This window comes from Eutrigla gurnardus (assembly GCF_963514095.1).
Source record: "Eutrigla gurnardus genome assembly, chromosome: 12".
In the NCBI taxonomy this organism is placed as follows: Eukaryota; Metazoa; Chordata; class Actinopteri; order Perciformes; family Triglidae; genus Eutrigla; species Eutrigla gurnardus.
Window position 1 is genome coordinate 25971789 of NC_139926.1, and position 21418 is coordinate 25993206.

At 45.5% G+C, this 21418-nt stretch overlaps 1 protein-coding gene across 7 annotated transcripts in view; it reads right to left on the reverse strand.

Annotated features, from left to right (window-relative positions):
- Positions 1-21037, reverse strand: part of dachd (dachshund d) — a 90564-nt gene extending 69527 nt beyond the window's left edge. Inside the window, exon 1 of one of the 7 annotated variants that reach the window (XM_084022963.1) lies at positions 20168-21037. In XM_084022963.1, the coding sequence (XP_083879089.1) occupies positions 20168-20724 (557 nt within the window). In that variant the 5' untranslated portion in view covers positions 20725-21037. The remainder of the gene's footprint in view (positions 1-20167) is intronic. The other 6 variants (XM_084022965.1, XM_084022964.1, XM_084022967.1 and 3 more) reach the window with 6 other exon arrangements.
- Positions 21038-21418: the final 381 nt, after the last annotated feature.

Here is a 21418-nt window from a genome sequence, read left to right on the forward strand (position 1 = left end):
CAAACGGTGGATGAAGATACAGAAAGGAAAAATCAAAGGGGAAAAGGATGTGAGCTGTCTTTGTTTGTGAGGGTGTGTGGTTATGATAATACCACTGAAAATGATCTCCGATTGTTGTGATGTCACGTCTGGGAGTCTGGGGGGTAAAGGGGGGGTGTTGGTGCTATAAAAAGGCCTGGAGGTCCCTCTCCTGTGGTGGATTGCTTTCCTGTAGCAAAGAGTGATCCTGTGTGTGTGTGTCTGTGTGTGTGTGTGTGTGTGTGCACTGGGGCCGATGACAGGGGCCATGGCCTCCACACCCGGGGGACCGCCAATGAGAAAGAAGCATTTCCTCTAACATTCCACGGGTCACAAAAACAATTTGCCCAGAGAAAAGTGGCTAAAGAGCCGCAATGTTACTTGAGTGGAGCTGATGGTGTGTGTGTGTGTGTGTGTGTGTGTGTAAAAACTAACTGCTTCTGTTTTCTTTCACTTTCCTACTTTAATGGGAAACATGTGCAATAGTTTACAATTAAGCAGACAAAACATGACAAGCGGTTTCAAAAAAATATTATTCCGCTAGCGACAACGGGCGCTTTATAATTAATACGTTTGCTGTGTGAGACTGTTCTGCATTGCAAGAAACAAATTCATTTTTCACGCTTCAATTGCTTTGTGATTACTGTTAATCGAGAACACAGAATGATTCCCTACTTCATTACCGCGTACACAGACCTAACAGTCTGCAGCAAACGACGTGACTAACCCCCGTATTTTATTTGGGCGTCCACCATCCCAGCAATCCTCTAAATATGTCCACTGGAGTCGACCGCATCGTCTAAATATAAACATAAGACGATCAGCGGCTCCCACACACACACACACACACACACACACACACACACACACACACACACACACACACGATTATCTCAGTCAGGACCCTCAAAGAACTTTCATGATGATATAACATCAGGTCAAGTTAAAACCCGGAGTAGATATGTCAGGCTAAGCCCACCACAAATAAGCCATAGAGCTGATAGAGACACAGCCTGAATGCTGCAGGCAGACACACACACACACACACACTCACACACACACACACACACACACACACACACACCACTTTCTCTTTCCTTCCCACAGCCCACATGAGCCGACTTCTGGGACAGGTACAGAGAACAGAGCGGACATTCCTCAAAATACCCTCCGATCTAGGACAAGTGAAACACAGACAATGACGAGTGGCCGCCGCAGCGCCGCTAACACAGTAATCTGAGGGACGGGATGAAAAAATAAATAAATAAAAGAGCCCTTTTTGTGGAATGACCGTGAGGCCATAACACAAACTGCTGTGTTGTGGGCCGCTGTGTGTTTAGGGGCTTATCCTTCTCACTCATCCAGATAAAAGTTGGCCAGAGTGTGAAGTGCGTCTCTCTCCCTCTCTCTCTGGCTGAGTATGAAAATGTGTTTAGCGGCAGGTCTTAAGAGGAGCTGATTGGGGGTGGAGGCTTCTCCCTGAACACAGTGCTATCCCTGGGAGAGCGAGGCCAGGTAGTTAATAGGGGTCAGAGCTAGGGCTGAAGTGTAAATTGGCAGGGGTGCATCAATTAGAGGGTGGCAGAGGCTAGGATAAGGAGAGGAGAGACGGGCTAGATGGAGCAGGAGACAAGCATATAATCTTTATCACCACGGTGCGATGCTGCAGGAGGTCTGTCCAAAGGAGGGGGTCAAAAAAAAAAAAAAAAAAGCTCCAATATTGCACAAATTAATGAGACAAAGCACCAGCTTTATATCCGTGGCTAGAATGAGATTCGAGTAATCAGAGAGCGGCTCGTCAAGCTCGCCGCGTCGACGTTTCTCCCTCTGAAGACACAAATAAGCGTTGACTGCTTCTCCAGTGTCCACCTCTTATTTGCATGGACGTTACAAGACGGCAACCAGCCGGGATACGAGAGAAGGACAGGAGGACATAACGGCGGGAGGAAAAAAAGCAGCGCCGACGTCGGCGGCGTCAGCGTTGCCCTCTCGCCTCGTCGCGTTGTCCTTGTGTGCACGAGTTATTCAAAAAGAGGGAGAGATATTTGATTATATTGTGTTCACCTATCCAAGTGATCCAAATGATTTGAACACTGAGCATTGGAGCAGACGGAGCTTACATTTGCAATCTTATACCGTTTAAGTGTATATTGGAAAAAAGACAATCTCACTTATTGAACACATTCACCCTGGAGGGCAAACTGCTACGGTAATGAACACCACACTCTCAGAGAATTACAGTGTCCTTTATCCTGCTGTAGTGGAGGATGAAAAAGGATCTGGGCCGACACACACACACACACACACACACACACACACACACACACACACACACACACACACACACACACACACACACACACACACACACACACAGGGAAAAAAACAGACGAAAACTAGAAGAGAGAGGGGAAAAAGGGGAGCAAACACACATTTCAAGACCCCGTAAACCTGTAAACAAAATCTGTGGAGCAGATAAATTACAAACGCCACAACGCAATTAAAGCCAAATTCAATTTGAGCACACACTGTCCATCTGTCACGGTGAAACAAAAGCCGTGGACCTCCATTACTACCGAATCCCTGCGCCCTGTTAATTTGCTCGCTGGGAGATTTTTTTTCCCCGTTTTCTAGGAGCGGGGGCCGAAACTCAAATGCCAGGGTTGCTCGCTCAGGGTTACGTCCACTGAAAGCAGCCTCCAGATGCTCCCAATCAGCCCTCATCAAACCGCCACCTCTATTTCGCCGATACAAATATTTCCCCCCACCCCCACCCCCACCTGATCTTAATGAGTGTTTTTTTATTCAACAATTCAGCGAGGCAAGGATACCTCAGGAGAGTGGCATCTACATTCCAGCGCATTTCCTAATGGTGCAACCTGGAATTAGCAATCCAACAAATCAAAAATTCATAGTGGATTGTCTTTTTGATCACATCAGCATGTCTTCCAGAGGATGACTAAAAGCCCCGTCTAACAGGTGAGGAACATAACAGCTGATACAGTCACAGTGTGCATGTTAGATGTTTAGTCAGGCTCCGGTGAATCGTCGGTTTGTTTCCGTTGGTCCTGGTGAAACAGAAGCGCTCCTCTCGCTAATCCTGTTTGGCCACTTTAGAACGGCAGATAGGGATCTGTTGCCCCAGAATCTGAGAGTGGGGTTCAAGGGACTGAGCTTTCACTGCTTTAAGCCAGCGGGTGGAGGAGGGTGGGTTGGTGGGTGGGGTGGTGGGGGGGAACTATCATCTTCAAAGGTGGAAAGAGTGTGTCAATTTAAAATCAGAAATGTATCTGGCATCTTTATGCTTCTTAAACTACAATACATCTCGGCTGATTAGAGCACATCAAAGACGGCTCATTCATTCCTCAGAGCAATGAGGGGAGATTTTTAATTGCAAAATGTTAAACCTCACAATTAAAAGGCTTTGTGCTACTCAGACGCAAACCCAAACACACAACAATTAAGGACAGCATACAAATTAGCCTCCGCGAAACCAGACTCGGGGACGAGGACTAACAAGTGTGCTGCGCAAATAACGCCACGGAAAATCGCAATCTGCGACACTTTCTGCCAGGAAACCTTCTCTCTTAGACAAACAGATTTTGAAATAAATCTATATATAACAATAAAAAAAAAAGATGTATGCATGCAAACAAGTGTGCACTATTCACACTCACGCCACCATTGAAGTGTCAGTGTGTCAGAAAGGGCTGTGCCTGCCATGATAAGAGGCTGACAATGATACTGTACAGCTATTAGGAGGCTGGAAATAGCCTGCCAATACAAACAGTTGGTCGGGCCAGCCCATTGTCAGGTCTCAGGATTTACAGCGAAGCCCAAAGAATCTAAGTCAATTGCACTTTTGTAGGTAGTTTCCTGGAACCTTTTCACGGTATTGTTTCCCTTTAGCATTTAGCATCCTTGAGCATTAATACAAGGAAAATAAACACATTGGGAAAAAAAAAAAAAAGGTGTGACGGTAAGCGAACAGATAAAAGTGTCGTGGTAACCTTGCACACACACACACACACACACACACACACACACACACACACCGTGTCCCTATAACAAGCACAGAGCCCCCTTTTCTTTCTTTTTTACAAGCCCTCAGAGTAACAACCATGTCTAATTAAAATTCACATTTCACCCAAAAAGGGAAAACAAGCTCATCTTTGAAGAATCCCGTCCGTCCTCGCCCTGGTCATGAATTTCGGATAAACATTGTGATACACGGCGAGTAGTGCCACATTAATTAAAAGCCTTGATAGACGCGGGCTTCCATCTAACAGACCTATCAGGAATTAAATTTGTATCGGCGGCAGAAAGAGCAGTTGAGGGGTCCCTCAGGGGGATTAATGAAACAGACTTTCATAGAGGAGGCATCAGAGCACATGGGGCTGAGGGGAGGAGGCGGCGGCGGCGGCGAAGAAAGGGCCAGCAGCAGGATGTCATGTGTGGGACCGCCGCGTCGCTGACCTCTCATTTCATACTTTAATAAAGTCGCACCCAGGTGTCCTTGATGCCTTCCAGTCGCCTGGGGGGCTCCGGGAAGAAAAAAAGCTAAACAGGAGGCAGCCATAACATAATTCTGAATGCTCTGCCCCTCCCTCTCCGTGGCGTTGTGTTATACATCCGTGGGCATGCACACACAAGCTCTCCTGCACACCAACACACTACTGCTGCTGCACTTCGACGTCCAAGGCCTTTAATCAGACACGTTTCGGTTGAGAAACACACATTTCCTCATTGAAGTATTTAACGTCAGGGTTTTGCAATGTGCAATGCAAAGTAGCGGTGTGTTACATCAATTTCTGCAGAACAGAGCCGGGGCGGCGTTTGCCATGTCACGTCAGGTTTCATGATTTACTATCATGTGCAGTTGGTTACAGGAAATTGGAACAGCGCTGACTTGCTTTTGAACTGTGGTTGAGACAGTTTTCTGTCGAAAAACAGAAGCAGATTATTTCAATGAGACGGCAGCAGATTTTAGAGATGTACAGTGTGCAATATGTTATCACAACACGGGTCGGGGGCCCCCAGACAGCTGCTATCTGTCATAAACTCTATGGCTATTGTTGGCCCCGGCGCTCCGCGGCAACATGTGACCTAATCTAGATGAGCAGCCACTGAGCAAATACAGAGTGGAATGGTGTCATTTTTAATAAAGCTGTTTTATGGACTCCAGTCAACAGAGCCAGAGGAACAGGCTGAAACTTCCTTGTGCAAATGATATGGCAGTCGGAGTTTCATAACTTCCTCTACTCAGGCAAGCCTGTGGCAAGTCTCCGAACAGAGCAGCTAGTCGGGGGGGAGAGAGAGAGAGAGAATAACCTAAGCCTTATCAAGATTTCACAGAGACATTTCTTTAATTAGTTTTAATATTTCTTGTTTAGATAATGTCAGCCAATTGACAATTCGGTCCCAAACGGAACAGGGGGGGGGGGGGGGTCTGCACTTCTCTGATACAGAGAAAATGGCTGATTAAAAAAAAAAGAAAGATTTGATTTAAATGCATATATTTTGGACAGGAGTCAAACACCTTTTGCACGCTCCAAAACGTATCGCAAATGCTATCGTGCTGTAAGTATTTGTTGAAGTCACAGTATATATATATATATATATATATATATATATATATATATATATATATTATTTATATTTTTTCTCATTATTCATTTGTGAACATTAATTGTGCAAACAATCAACAGCTCCTCCCAGTGTGAACATGTTGGCGATGTGAGGACATCTCACCGGTGACGGCGTGGTGATGGAAAAATAATTAGCGTTGCTGAGGAAAAGTTTCCCCTCTCTCTCTCTGAGAGTCTCGGACAAACACACTGGGCTTCACAACCCCCCCCAAAAAAAACAATGTTGATCAAAGCACGTAAACATCTGGAGCAACGACTGGAACAAAGATATCTATCTATATTTTTCCAGGATCACCACCGGAGATAAGCAGCCTGCTGCATGAGGGAAGCACTTAGAATACCAAAGGTTGTTTTTTTGACTGTGTGATACTGTAGCCTACCTGCATACCCCCCCTCCACCTGTCTTCTCCTCTAATCTTTGCATTTTCACAATCCCCACTCCCACATTAACACAATCTCCGGCTTTTGTACTCATGTCGCCTCTCCCCTCACCACGTATCTGTTCCTCCACCACCTCCACCTTCTTCCCATTCTCTCCTGCACACACCTTTTTCCTGCTCACCGGGCAGCAGGTGTTGAGTGGTTGTGTTTACTCCCCCCCCACCTCCACCGCCTCCTTCCTACCCTTCCCTCTCACTGAGGCTCTTTTTCCCTTTCTCTCTCTGTCTTGCTATGTCTCTCCCTCCCTCTCTCTCTCTCTCTGGCAGCTGGTAGGAGGAGGAGGACGCTATAACAGCTGCACATGAGGGTGGGTGGAAAAAAAAAAAAAGCACACACAAGGCAAACAGCTCCAATCCCCTCAGGGTTGTCAACTCCAATCCCCCCCAACCCTCCACCCTCCCCAACCTCTGGCGTTTTTAACCAGGCAAACAGAGGGAAACTGTTGCAGTCGGGAAGACATCGTTCCATTAGCCCTACCTGGCCATCTCGGCCCACAAGTTTAGAGCCCTCGGCGTGGAGCGGCGTACAACCGACGCGTCAGAAGTAGCCACTTAAATCCACTTGCTACCATTTAATGATTTCAAGTTGAAAAACATGTCACTTCCAAATGGAAATTCTTTTTGCTGGGAGGTACTTACATCTGTCGGAGAGAAAACACTAAACAACGGACACCACCAGGGTGCTTTTCCCACTCTCTCTCTCTCTCTTTTTGAGCTCTCTCAGTGTGTGTGTCGTTTTCACAAACAGCATCAAAATACATGAGATCAGCTCTCGGGCTTTGTTTGGCCCTGGCAAGGTTAGGCCAGCCTCATTCCAAATTTCCTGAGGGGGGAAACAAGAGAGAAAAACGATTCCATGCAGATAAATCACTCGCACAGATCAAAAGACAAATCAGTGGCAAAGACAAAAGATGCTGACTCGCCGAGAACAATGGAGACAGGGAGACGTAGGTATCAGAGGAGCGCCGGGCCCTCAAAGATCCCCGGCTCCGCTCAATCAAAAAAAAAAAAAAAAGGGGGTTTGCATACTGGGTCAAACAAACTCTCGCTTCCCGCCGGAAGAGAGGGAGAAAGTGTGTTTTAAAACGGAGCTCCGCCTGTTTATAGAAAAGTACAAGCAGGGTTGGAGTTTCCGGCTTTTGCAAACTCATCTTCTGGGTTTGTGATTTAGTAGCCACACAGAGAGCGGGGCTAGCCCATGTCCTGGTTTGAGAAGAAAGATGGGATTGGGAGGGGGGGGTAAACTATTTGATATAGAGCATCTGCGTGGCGTCGTGCACACGCACACTGTCTGTGTGCTTTGATGTATGCGTTCCTACCGTTCTGCATCCCCAGCCGGGAGGGGAGTGCCGTCCCGTGCAGCCCTTCACGCATCACGACCCCGCGCTCTTCTATTAACTTCTTCAGTACGAGCAATAAATAAATATATGGAATCCACAACTCTTTATCATCCGCTCATCACTTTGGAGAATCGAGGTGTCAGAGAGGAAAAGAGCCCCTTTGGGAGGCGGCGCGTGGGAGACGAGGAGGAAGCGGCGGTGGAGGCGGCGGCGGCCTCCCCCTCGCCAATATTACCTTTTGATCAAAACTGCTTCACAGATATCAAGAGGAAGCAACACATCACTTTTACAGCTCTGTTGCCTGTTTAAAAAACAATCCTGACAAAGGAGAGGGTCATGTGAAAAGCACCTTGTGATTTAGCTTTTTAAAAGCACGCTTTATAATGCAGAGGACTAAATTATGTTCAAAAAACACAGTTCACTGTGCACACCACTGACAGCCATTATTTGATCCCCCTCCTCTGAGATCCATGTATGATAACACATCAATTTAGATTAAGGTGATATGAAAGAGAAATGTAAAACGGGTTTTTTCGAGGTGGGAGGAGGAGGAGCAGATGCATCGGAGATGAAGAAAATGATATTAAAATTAACACGTCGAGCTTCGGCTCAGTTGACCTGTGAAGTGTGCTCGACGAAGGAAGTGTTTGAAAAAAGACGGAGCTGCACACGAAAATCTGCTGAATGTGTCACACACGTCTTGACATCGGGGATTTATTCGAATATCATGGGGAGGATAAGGAGGTCAAAGGATTTACCTAATAGATCTGGATGGAGGGTTAGAGGCCCCCCCTTCCCCTGTTCAGGTTCATGGAAGAGTATATATATATATATATAAGCGTTATAAAATGTAAAAAACCCTGAGCCGGGGTCGGAGAAACCGACCCACGTTCCACACACCAGCCGCTATCTCCAGTCCAAACAAGTGGAGATTTTGATAGCGTTGTTCTGGCCTGGAACGGAGGGAAAAAACAAGCCCGCTGCCACAACAAAGACAGGAAATTCAGCATAGATTCCTACTTCTCTCTTTTCTCCTGCCTCTCTATACCTAACAATACTGGTAATGGAGAGAGAACAGTGCCCGGGGCTGGCAGAGACACCTGCGACATATTTTCTCCCCCCTCCTCCTCCCGCCAACACTCACCCCTCCACCCCCCCTCCCTTCCATCCACCCTCCCCGCTCTGCCCACCCCCTCGACATTAAAGTCCTTCACAGAAATCAGAATTTAATAAATCACCCCAGAGCCTGACAGAGTTTATCTCCGGGGGTCGCCTCCACTGTGCAGAGACTCACAGACAGACAAAGCCCGGCCCGATAAGATGTGAAATTAAATACAGTTAGCAGTTTGAGACAAAGGAGAGAGAGTGTCACACCGAGCTTTGTACGGCGTAAAACGGCTGGCTGCTAGTCGGTAACACACACACACACACACACAACCACACACACACACACAGAGAGAGAGACAGCGGGGTGATTCATTTCAGGTTTCCTCTCACATTTAGCCTCATTTGCATCATCCACTGTCAACATATCGCCTCTCCCAGATATGTTCAAGAGCTTTCATTAAACGTCCAGGGGATGACATCCCCCTTTTTTTTTTTTACCCAGATGCGCCATTATTAATCACCGGCTCCCCCACTTCTATGTGGACTCATCTCCATCACGGATCAAACGCTATCTCGCCCCGTGTTTCCTTTCATTCGGCAGACATCCCTGACATCAGCCATCACCGCGGCTAAAGGAGACTTATGGGAGTGTGTTGGGGCTCAGACGACCTTATGAATGCGGTACATAAGCGTTTAGCACTGAGAGGATATAAATGTGAGGATTTGTCCGACGCTGGTAAGGATCTGTCAGAGCAAAAAAAAAGAAAAACCTCCGGCAGCCACACACACACACACACACACACACACGCCGACTCTCTGTGAAACAATTAGCCACTCACAGAAAATGAAACATGCAATATGAAACTGCTGCCTGGCGTTTATGATCGGAGCGTGATTGCAATGCTTTCATATGGGTGTACAGTTATATTATTTTCAATTAGCTGCGGTCTCCAGTTCACATCAGGATATGGCCGACCTCAGCTGTTCAAAGCTGATGCCCCCCCCCCGCTCGGTAGTTAAGAGAAAGCACAGTCAGGTCTCCAGGACGAAGCTGTGCGGGTTGTTTAATAGGCTTAGCCTGGTCGTCGGACCTGACCTTTTTCCCCTTTAACAACACCGAGGGCCCCGGGGCCCCGGTCTCTGGGAACACAATGACCCGCGGGTGAAGCCTAAGCTTCTCCCAATCTCCCATTCTCTCTACAGCTGACCATCCACGGCCTCCAACTGATGTCTTCCTGCTGAGACAACAGTGCCAAGGAACTGTCAACAGGGCCCGGACCCCAGCTGGGGGGGGGCCGACTGGGCCTCCTTCGGGGTCCAGAGAGAGGCTCAAGAGTGGAGTGGCCCGCTCTGCCAGAATGTGGGGAATGACAGGAATGCTGGGTGCCATCACGCCTCCTGATAACATTCTACATCTAAGAGCATGATTAGCTGTAGTCAGCCCTCCTTCCCTCAGTTTATGAACAAATGGGCTGCTGGGTATTGTAGGCCTGTCATTACTGTCACTTTTGAGTCACCCCAACCCCCGAATCACATCGGACATCAATCATTTCAGTGGCCATATTAATTAAAAATGAATCTGTGTGTAAATGGAGGCACCAGAGTCCAGTAAGTACAGCTCAGAAACTCAGATTAACACATCTATCTCCCCTAAAGCTGCAACATTCTTCGGTTTAGTCCACTCTTGGCGTAGTGAAAAGCTTTTTTCCGGTGGAAGGCTATCTATTAAAATGTTGTTAGCCTCTCTGACAAGCAGCAGCAGGAAGTGCAGAAGGCACGGCTTCATGACACGGTTTCTATTACGTGTCAATGACATACATTATGATATAAAGAGCAGTACACACACACATTTAAGAGTCACGTCCCAGAAGAGCATCATTGAAAAAATCCATCGCCGTGGCAGCAGAACATCACATAAAAGGAACCGAAATGTTGCTGCGTTGCTTTTGACTTTTTGATCCGTGCCGGCGCCGACAAGGCACTACATTCTTTAGCAAATATATTTTTTTTAACGTGGTTTATTTTTCCTGCGTTGGAAATGATGGGGGCTTGTGAAAGGTTGTTTCTTTTCTTCTGCTGTGCAAGTAAAAAACTACACAAAGACGTGTTTGATCTCTGAAATCCGATCTGTATTTCTAGCATTGTCTCCAGTTCCTACTGTGGCATCTTAAAAGGTCAGGAGTGAAAGGCCATTTGATAACTACAGAAAGACCTTTTGGCTTTATTACGCTGCCTTTCATCTCCTTTCCTGCAGAGGTTAAAACAAAGCATTGCATCCTTTGAAAAAGAAGGGATAAAATGGATCGCTTTGGAGCCTCAAGCCTTTTTGTCACTGGGAGATTCTGGCATCCAGTGTACAAGGAAAAACTCTTGTGGGATGTGTTTCTGAACGGGGGAAAAAAAAAAGCGATTCTTCTCAGGCACAATTAGCATATGTCCTCTCAACCTTCTACCAAACCTCTCAATGAGACCCTGGAATCCTATTGAGATATTACCACCACTCAAACAGGCTGCATTACACAAAACATCTAAAAGCACGCACACGCTCATACAGGTGCAACAAAAAAGGAAACACACACACACACACATTCACAGCTCAATGACACCCACTTCCCGCTGAATATTCCTTTCTTTTTAATGGTAACCTTGGGAGACGGGCTGCACCGGCGCAACACTTAACAGCCACTAGTCTGAGAAAAATGTTTTTGATATGCTTGTGTCATTTAATCATCCACATTCTGCCGAGGCTGTGCAGGACAATTTTGCAGGATATTAACTCCCAACTAAACCCTGGCTTGTATCATTTGTGGGGCCAGTCAAGCAGGAGTCCCAGGAGGAGCAGAGACTTCCTCCTCACAGTCGTAGTAATCTAAGCTTGACTGGGCGCGCACGTGCATGCACACACACACACACACACACACACACACAGAAAACACACAGCTAATAGACAGGTAGAATGAACCATAAAGGAATAAAGGAATCAGGAAACGTAAGGCACAAATGAAGCCCATTACTGACAGTCAAAACGGTAAAAGGATGAATGTATTTGTGATTTGAGTGATCAGTTAACAACCATAAAAACACGCGATGACATAAATATTTATACATATTCACAGAAGGCAAAACTCTGCCTTTTCTTTTTTATTTCCCCACCAAAGTTGGAGATTGAAGAGCATTCGTAAAAAATGTCACTTTAACGTGATCCATTTGGACAGCTCACATTGCTTAATGGGGTAGGAAATTCATTTTTTTTTCTTCCCTCTTCCTCAGACATAGTGGATGATGTGATTCTATGCAAAATATATGAAGCCATTACTAGAAAAATGCATGAGTTTCAATAGTTGGGAGGAGAAAAAAAAAAGTATCTCATTGCACGGAGACTATCCCTATTCTTTAGCAGGCAGACACACACACACACACACACACACACAATGCAAAAGACAGCAAAGGCAACTGATGAAAACCATTTTTGTTCCATCACAAAGAACTAGGTCACCCTCTCATAATTGTCAATCATGCAATAAATCTCTCTGTGGCACAAATGAATACGGCATTGGAAATGAGACAAAGCTTATTGGCATGCTATGTCAGCTTGACTCAATTCATCCTCCTTTTCACACAAGACCATTCATATGTGAAGTTGTGCGAGGGGTCTCTCTCTCTCTCTCTCTCTCTCTCTGTCTGTCTCTCTGTCTCTCTCTCGCCGAGCAACCCAAGCGAACGGGGCTCACACGCTTTCAATGTGAAAGTGGCACAGGGTTAATGTATGTGGACAAACCATTTCAGCCATTATCATAATAACCAATGTCGGTCTCCATAGAGAACGCGTCTCCCTGCATTATGTGCGTTAACCGTGGGATTCACTGGGAACATTCCCAAGTAAACGCTGCTCCACGCATCAACTTTACATCACAGTTCAAATTCATTCCTGTTCAACAAACTCGTTATTTTTTCGTACGTCGCTAACGTACGCAAACCGAACCCGTTTTTTCCCCCCATGCTATCTGAGCGGTTGGCTTCGACACACACAGCGTTACAGCTCCATCCGCGGAAAGGCTTGTGTCACGTCTCCGAGGACCCCGACTGTCACTCTTTAAGAGGAGGGTAATAATAGCCGGGGCGCCACAGCAAGTGGTGGCACAGCCGATTTTAAAGAAACATCAGGGAGACGCTGACATTTGAGTCTACGAGGGGAGAAACCTAAGCACTGCAACCAATAAAAAAGACTCCCACCTATATTCTCACCAGGCTTACAGGGAGGAGGGAGAGAGAGGCAAAGAAGAGATGTCAGTGTTAGATGAAAATGTGTTGACCCGGTGATATTGATACCCCGCTCATAACCTCTACAGGTGTGCCATGCCGTCAGGAAGCAGCTTTCGGGGTGTGGCCATCTCCGTGGATGGCAGCCAAAATTGCAAACCTTATCGTTTTTTTTTTTTTCAAGCTGCCTCGTTCACTTTGAACTGCTGACTTTTTCTTTAAAAAGGGAAGGGAAAAAAGGGAATATATCAGCTAATTTAATTATTATTATTTAACGGTAGGCACATGTTCACTTTTTTTTCTTCATTTTCTAATTTAAAAAGTATTCTGCTGACCATGACCTTTAGATTAATGACTGAATTTTGATTGAGCAGATACAGCAAGGTTATATATTTATTAATTTTTCTCTCTCTCTCTCTCCATCGTTTGAAAGACAGATCTGGGACAATCTGCTGATCAGTGTCCAAATGCTGTTGCAAGAGCCTTCCTTTATGACCTTTAAATGTATTAAGAGAGCAAACTAAATCTGTAGCACAGAGATCACTTGTTTACTTATGATCTTTTAGCTTAACCTCAATATAAACGTTTGATTTACTTTTTAAAATCCACATTTAAACATCAGAGTCTGAAGCTCAGACACAAGAAAGCAGCTGAGCTCTAGTCTGCGATCTCCTTTCACGCACGTTGTTAGTTATAATTCAACGCAACAAATTGACTGCATAAAGTGTTTCTGGCGTCTAAGTGAATTCAGACTTCACGTAAATAGCTTTGGGGCCGGGTTTTTTTTTCCCCCATCAGAAGGTATTGACTAAGCAGATGCCTTTGAACCGCCATAGAATGTGCTGCTAGTCTCAAGTGTCATTAGCTTGGGGGCTTTTCCAGCTAGCGCCAGGTAAAGATTAGATAACAATCAGCCCTTTAATAGATACTGTTGGAGGCAACGGAGCCGTTCATCTGACGCTAACAGAAGAAGAAGAAGAAGAAGAAGAGTGTGTTGAAGTCTATGTAATTTCCCGAGGAGCTGCTGTTAAATCACATGTAACTGCTCAAACTAGTGTCGATGTGCTGTCTGTCTGTCTGTCTGTCTGTCTGTCTGTCTGTCTGTCTGACTGTGTGTGTTCAGGTAGGTCCAACTAGATTTTAAAAAGGCGCACCTCTAGGTAAGGGATCTACCATTCAAAAACAAAGCAATTCAAAAAGGTCTTAACCATTCTGCGTGCTTCATAAACCAACAGTAGCATTATAAAAACTCGTTGACTAACAGGAAGCCAGTGTGACGATCTGGTGGTCTGGAGTGATGTGGTCTCTCCTGGTCTTAGTGAGGACTCTGAATCAGCTGCAGCGGTCTGATGGACCTTTTTAGAGACTCATAAAGACAAAAACACATGGAAGCAACTTTTTCTAAATCCTGCTGAGAGCCAAGTCATTTATGGTGATATAAATCGGCATGTCGTCTGCGTAGCTACGCTAATTTTCGTTGAACTTCTTAGGTACTCGTATTGGGATCCAGCGATATAAATCGGCATGTCGTCTGCGTAGCTACGCTAATTTTCGTTGAACTTCTTAGGTACTCGTATTGGGATCCAGCGATATAAATCGGCATGTCGTCTGCATAACTACGATAAAGATGATTTGTTGTTTTCTATGACCTGCACTAGCAGGAACACATCCATGTTTGTGGTTTATTTAATAGGAATATACAGCGATAGATTGAAGACATTTGAACAAATGTACTCTGCAATCACCTGCCACCAGCACATGAAAGCCGACTCCTAACTTTCATTGAACTTGACACGAGATGCAATGTGAATTGCGTGTCCTGAGACCAATATTCTCTTTGCATGCAGGAAGGTGCATCTGCGTAGGGGGTTTCTCTCTCAGTGAAATGAGAAAACAAAACTTGTGCTATCATAATAAATGCTGTGCGTTCACTTCACTGAAATTCCCAAAGTACAAAGGGGCTTTTCTGTTGGATGACATTCCTTTCTTAATATACTTCAATTATTAGGAGGAGTCTTTTGTATTGAGTGGAGAGCTCCGAAAACATCGACACTGCAGGAATAACATCTGCATGTTTACTCAGGAGAAGATTCATCCCTGATAGCCTCCGCGAAAATGAAGAGGGAGAGAAAAAACAAGTGGAGGAAATTTGTGGAATCCCATCTGAGATTGCTTCCCTGATGGATTCCTTTTCCTGTCAGCTCAGACGAGAAATGAAGCCGGGGAAAATTAACTCCTGATACAGCTACGCTGAATTAGACAGAGAAAGGGGGGAGAAAAGAAAAAAAAACCCTGAACACTTTTTAAGGATTCCAGCCTTGTCATTTTCAATTTTCTGCTCTTTGGACATGCTTGTATTCAGATTCCCCAACATCTATTCGCCATATCAATCCTAATTAGACAATCTGGGCCCACGAAGGATGGGAGCGGAGTTATTTGCATAATTTAATCATAAATACTCAGTGATACATATTTCCAAATGCATTTGTACAATTATCTTTTCATCCTTGGGGCAAAAGTATTAATATGATTAGGCAATAATTCTTTAAAAAAAAAAGGGGAAAATAGGAAACCAGCAAGTGAGCACTCTTTTTTAAACTCCAGCTTTGGGCTATATGAAAAATTAATTAATTTCTGAGGAAAATCAATTTCTCTATGTGACCATATTAGACAGAGCCAGGCGAGGGCCTGCATTCCTTCTCCAATCAGAAAATCTCATCTGCTCCCTCTAACTTCTGTCAGTAGCATTTAATATCCTGGTACGAGCGTCAGTGACTTCCGCCATGCTCCCTAACTGTGCTGTAATGTGAAGGAGCCCGCGAGTGAAGACAAGCAAGGGAGCTCTGACTAGGGGGGGACAACGAGGCAAACGGAAATCAGACTGACCCAAAATCCATCGCGGCAATCAGTCTCTCGTGTAACATCATCAGGTAAAATCACCCGTTAGCACATCTTGTCCAACGTGTTGAGATAAGTCGGGTCGACAGATAGATTTTAAACAGCTTAAGTCTCTTGTCTGTTAAACAAAAAACAAACAAAGCTAATGCCACTTTATGGTTGGTGAGCATCATAAAAAATAGCTCATTTAAATATGCTGATTAACGTGGAAAGATGTTCATGTGCCATTTTTTTTTTTTTTACATCCGTTTCTTCTGCAAAAAAGGGAATTAATTGGTGATTCAATTGCTGTTGCCGATCCAGTAAAGGCATGCAAATAAGATAGGAGGCCTGGACAACTAATGCGTCCAACAGGCAAATTAACAATAGAGACCTCTTTGCCATGCAAACAGCCTTCTAAATCCAACAAATGACACTAGACGGTGTCAAACAAAGCCTCTTTAACGAGTGAAATCTGGGAGTTTCCACAGTCTTGGCTCAGCTTCACTGCAAGCTAGAAAAAAAACCCTTTTCTTAATTCTTAAAATAAATGAATGTTACTTTTTTGTTAACTGAGCTTGTGCGTGGATTTTTGTTTAAAAAGAAAAAAAAAACTTTTAATTTGTACTCGTTCCAACTGAATGAACGTTAAGTCAATAAAGCAATTCTGATTTTCAAGGAGACTATTTGTTTGTAAAAAAGAAAAAAGAAAAAACACCTTGCTGCCATCTGCCAACTGCACAGTTGACTTGAGCACATGTACTATACCTAATCAAATTTAGCAGAGCCCCACTGAAGGATTAAAAATGTAAAAAAAAAAAGAAGAAAAAAGACCGAGAGAGTGTGTTTCATTCCCTTTAATAAAGAAACAACTCGCAATATGAGGGCCAATTTGACTTTCAAGAAAGTACTTGAATAGATTTGGATTTTAAACAGCTTTGTATACCATTCTCTCTCCCTCTCCCTCTAATCAGGCATCTGTCACTCTGTTTTTGAAGTTATTATCGCCCAGCTCCCTCTTGGATGTGGTTGCTGGGTGACGGGGTATCTTAGCACCCACTCTGACTGGGAATGATTTGAATGGAATCCAGAAATCTCCCCCGAGTACCTGTAAACACATCCGTGCCTTGTAGAAAACAAATATATTATAAGAAGAGCTCAGCGGAGGAGAGGAGGGAGAGAGACAAGCTGGCACCCTCGGTGGCAGCTCACACTGAGCGCTAAACAAAACAATTACCGTCATTTGCAAATATGTGTGTTTAGGCATAAACACTCTTGAAAACTGGGGGGGAGGGAGGGGAGGTGGGGGAGACAAGAGAGGTGATAGCTCTTGCAAGACTCTCTGTCATATCAGTATCAATTAAATATATCTGTTGGAGGAAGAAGCCGCTCCGCTGTGACCTGTCACTCGGAACATTTCGGAGTGAGATCCGTTTGACTGAAACGAGCCGGGGAGAAAATCTATTTAAGAAGGGCATGTAAGTGAAAAAAAAAAAAAAAAAAAAAAAGCCGTCCCATTCCCAGTGGTGGGACATTGTCTGGGGCGTGTGGTTAACCTTCAAGGGTAGACAATGATTGTCAATTAACTGCTGCATTTCTGCGCCCCGGCGTCGGATAGCCTGCCCCCCCACCCCCCTTTACAAAAGCAGGCCAATGAGAGATATGCGATATCTCTGCGCCGCCCCCTTCGTGTTATAATAACCTTTCAGTGAGTTCAAGTGTCACACGGCAATAAGGACCTTTTCCATCCCACCACGGGAGGAAAATGAAAAGGAAAACAAGTAGCTGGAACAGAGGGCTCCTGGAGGGCTCCTGGAGAGCCGGAGTCATAATGTATAGGGAGGGGGGGGGGGATTACTGAACCTGGATCAGTCTGGGAGTCAGAATGAACACTGCTAATCTGGCACGAGAGTCCTTCAGAATATGAAGGGGTCAAAAATCACTCCTAGTCGCTATAAAGATGAACAATAATTACTGCGTATTCAGCATCATGAATTAAAACTGCATTTAAAATAAAAACACCCTTTTCCATTCAGTGTTTGGAAAGCGTTCTGCTAAAGTAAGCATGGTGGGGGACGATTCGGTCGGAGCTTGTTTGTGTCCACATCAGAAGTGAAAAGCAGCAGGGATGCGGCGGTGCTCTGTGATGCTATTCACATTCACACTGTGTGCAAAATGAGAGTAGTGTTGTCTTAACACAATAGACGGTGGGAGAGAGGGGCAAAAAAAACAGCATGTGAAATAGTACGAGCCATTGTACGGGAGTATTATTCACTTCATTGTTACCACTCCGCCACTGTATAATAAGAGCAGTGGCGTTGCCGTGTGATGGGAGGCTAAACTAACCCGGGCAGCAGGCTGTTGTTGTGTAACCCGAGCAAAAAGAAGAAGGGGGGGTCAACCGGTGGACTGGGATGCTTTTTTAAAAAACTGACAGCAAGAAACAAAACGCTTCAGAGAGAATGAGGGGCATCCTGTTTACTGATCATTTTGTCAGCGGTGATTTCAAACGGCAGACGGGTGTAAAGCACCGCCGCACATCCCCGCAAATAAAATCAACTCTTATTTTTTTCTAAAAGTAACAGAAGCCTTTTATCCAGGCGGATGCCTCGACCGCTCCGTGATGTAATTCTCCAAATGGGGCAGGCAGGCAGGCAGGCAGGGAGGCAGGCGGGCGGGCGGGCAGGCCGGGGTCTGAGTGATTGATTTCAGCCCCGGCACCGGGAGTACCTGGCTGCTTTCAGAGACAATTACAGTCCTGTCCGTGTGCCCGTAATAGCCCACCACTTTAGCGTCATTAAAGCGACGCGAGGCACTGCATTATCCTTTAACCCCATCGCTGGCCATCCCCCCATTGACAACCCGGAGAGTTCAACCACGTACTTTGTCACCTGAAGCCCCACGACAGGCTGGAGGAGAGGATCACAGCTCGGTATGTTTTTCCTCTATAAAGAGAACGAGAGAGAGGAGGGGGGGTCTGCTCCCTTGATGCTTTATGTAAATGAAGCATGAAAGTGCACAGGTGAGTTGTTGAGACGATTGCAACGGGAATGGAAATACGGAGCGTTTATAAGCACCCAATATAATGCAACGCTTGTATACAATTTTTCAAATACATAAAATAAAAAAGCTTTAAATTAAAAATGTTGCACTGTGATAAGCTCCCTCTCTCCCTTCTGACCAGGCCCCTAATAGAGCACTTTGCAGATACAGCAGTTCTTACAGGGTCAGAACGTATTCCACCTCATCATACATATGGATCTTAATGGCACAAAATGGTACATAAAAAAATCTGTCTGTTTGCAAAGTGTGTGCATGAGTGTTCCCACACACACATATGCTTGTGATAACTAAGCATCTTTTAAAAAGGAGGGAATTAAATTGAATCTCTATAATTTTCTTTTTTTTTTAATACAAAATGCTTCTTTTTTTTTAACGCTGAGATAACCAAGTGACTCAAAGTGTTTATTGCTATTCCCCACTGATGTGAGCCTTTCCATCATATTTGCATTTCCAGCTCATTTCTGGCTAGGAGATCAATATGGAATCAATCATAGTGACAGGTAAGATGGTAAATTTGACCAGGCTGAACCATCCTGTGAGACTGAGCGATACATCAAAGCCAAGAGCAACAGGACAGTAAAAATGGCTTTTAATCAAATATTGATCCTCCCACTTAAATCACCCCCCCATGTTAAAAACATATACGGCTCAAAATATTTAATTTGGTAACACAGAGTTCATTTACATGTCACGTCACTTTATATAAATCTCTTTGTTTCATACAAATGAAGGATTATTGATTGAGGTTCACTCGTATGTGTGTGTGAGTTTACAGCGTGAGGAACTGGATTCACAGGAGACGTCAACACCGAGAGGACAATTAACACAAATTAATTCTGATAATCTGGAGTGGTTTTGTCTCGTTTACCTTCTAAAATTCAAACTTAGAATTGACATTGTTTTGCCCCTTTGGCAAGGGGCATATAATAACACATAAACCACTTTTCTCCCAGAGTGTTTTGAAATAAAGTTTGGCTAAAAGTCGAATAGAGAGGAATTACAGTAAAGTAAAATTGTGTTCCAGCTGAAGTTCATCAGAGAAGCACAGTGGAACTCGGCACCTAAATTATCCATTCATACATGGCTTCATCCATCATGGCACAGCTTTGCCCTGCACGTGTTAACCCCCCCCCCCAAAAAAAACTTTCACTGAACTTTGTTTCACGATGTTGCGCACCGGCCTCTTCCCCATCCAACATCCAACCACAAGCACATTGCACATTTAGAAAACCTCGCATATTCACGCACTAATAACATATTCACACACTTTATAGCAACAATAAAATAAAAAGAAAAAAAGGGGAAAATGTCTCCCCCTTTGCTCGCTCCCGCGCCTTTACGCACGGCGCTCCGACGGAGACATTTAAACCCCGCAAAAGAAAAAGGAAAAAAGGGTCACGGAGCCGCGTCTTACCTCGCGTTGGTGCAGTCGTTGTACAGCGTCTCGAAGTCCTTTCTGGAGATGAGCTTGCAGCGGTTCACGCCGGGTTGGATGGCGCCGAGCCCTCGGAGGATGCGGACCTGCTCCACATTGCACACCACCGGCGTGATCTCCAGCCGCTTCAGCTTGGTGTAGACCGTGTGCAGCCCGCCGACCAGGTGCTTCAGGAACAGGTCGAACGCCTGCGGGAGGCAGATGAGCTCGCAGCCGTCCACGGTGAACGAGGCCACCTTGGCGCCGCGCAACTCGACCATCTTGCACTCGTTGTTCTGCGGGATGTTCTCGACGGGCGACGGGGTCGAGTACACGGGCTTGCCGGGCGGCAGCCCCGCGGTCTGGATGCCCGGGCTGCCGGTGGCGAGCAGCTCCGATCGGAACAGGTTCTGCTGGGGTCCGGACGGCGGCGGCAGCGCCAGGGATGGAGACGGCGAGGAAGTTGTCGTCGGCGGGGACGTGGTCGCGGAGGGAGTCGAGATCGGAGGCGGCGGGACCAGAGGAGTCGGAGGGATCAGAGCAGCCGGCACGGCCATGGTCACCTACAGGCTGGAGGAGGGGAGGGGGGGGAGAGACGAGAGTAAGCCCGAAGTTCAAAGTATTACACCCAGCCTGCCGAGACAAAACCCCGAAATGAAAGAATCCACGAGAGTTTAGCTCCTCGGATAAGTTGGGAAGTAGAATAAAAAAGGCGTGCTGAGTGAGGGGCTTGAGGGGGGGCTGAGCGGCGGGACAATGATCAAAGATAGGAGGAGGAATGACAGGAGGAAAATGAGCTGAAAAGTGCAGCTCCGCTCTGTGGATGAGTTGTTGTTGTCACACGGTACAGAGAGGGAGGAGCTAGGGGACAGCGAGCCTCCGAAGAGCACACAGACCGGGCTGCAGCTACTCGTCCAGGTCTGCTCTCATTAGCAGTGGTGGAGAAATGTGCACGAGCATTTATTTGCTTTATAAAGGAAACAAACACCTGCTTGCATGCAAACCCACTGAGCCATTTCACTTTCTTTAGTGCATCCTGGAGTTTCTGCAAACCTCAGGTTGTTCCTTTCATGAAGACATTCATAGTGCAATGCATTTTTAAATATTATTTTCCTTAAATCTGATGTCATGGACCAATTTGTCATGTTTTCTGAGTGAGAGTGCCAGTATGAGTCACCTGTAGAGAGGGAAAATGTCTCATTTAATTAGTGCATTTACAGTCAAAAGTAGCAGTGTGACACAATAATGGTG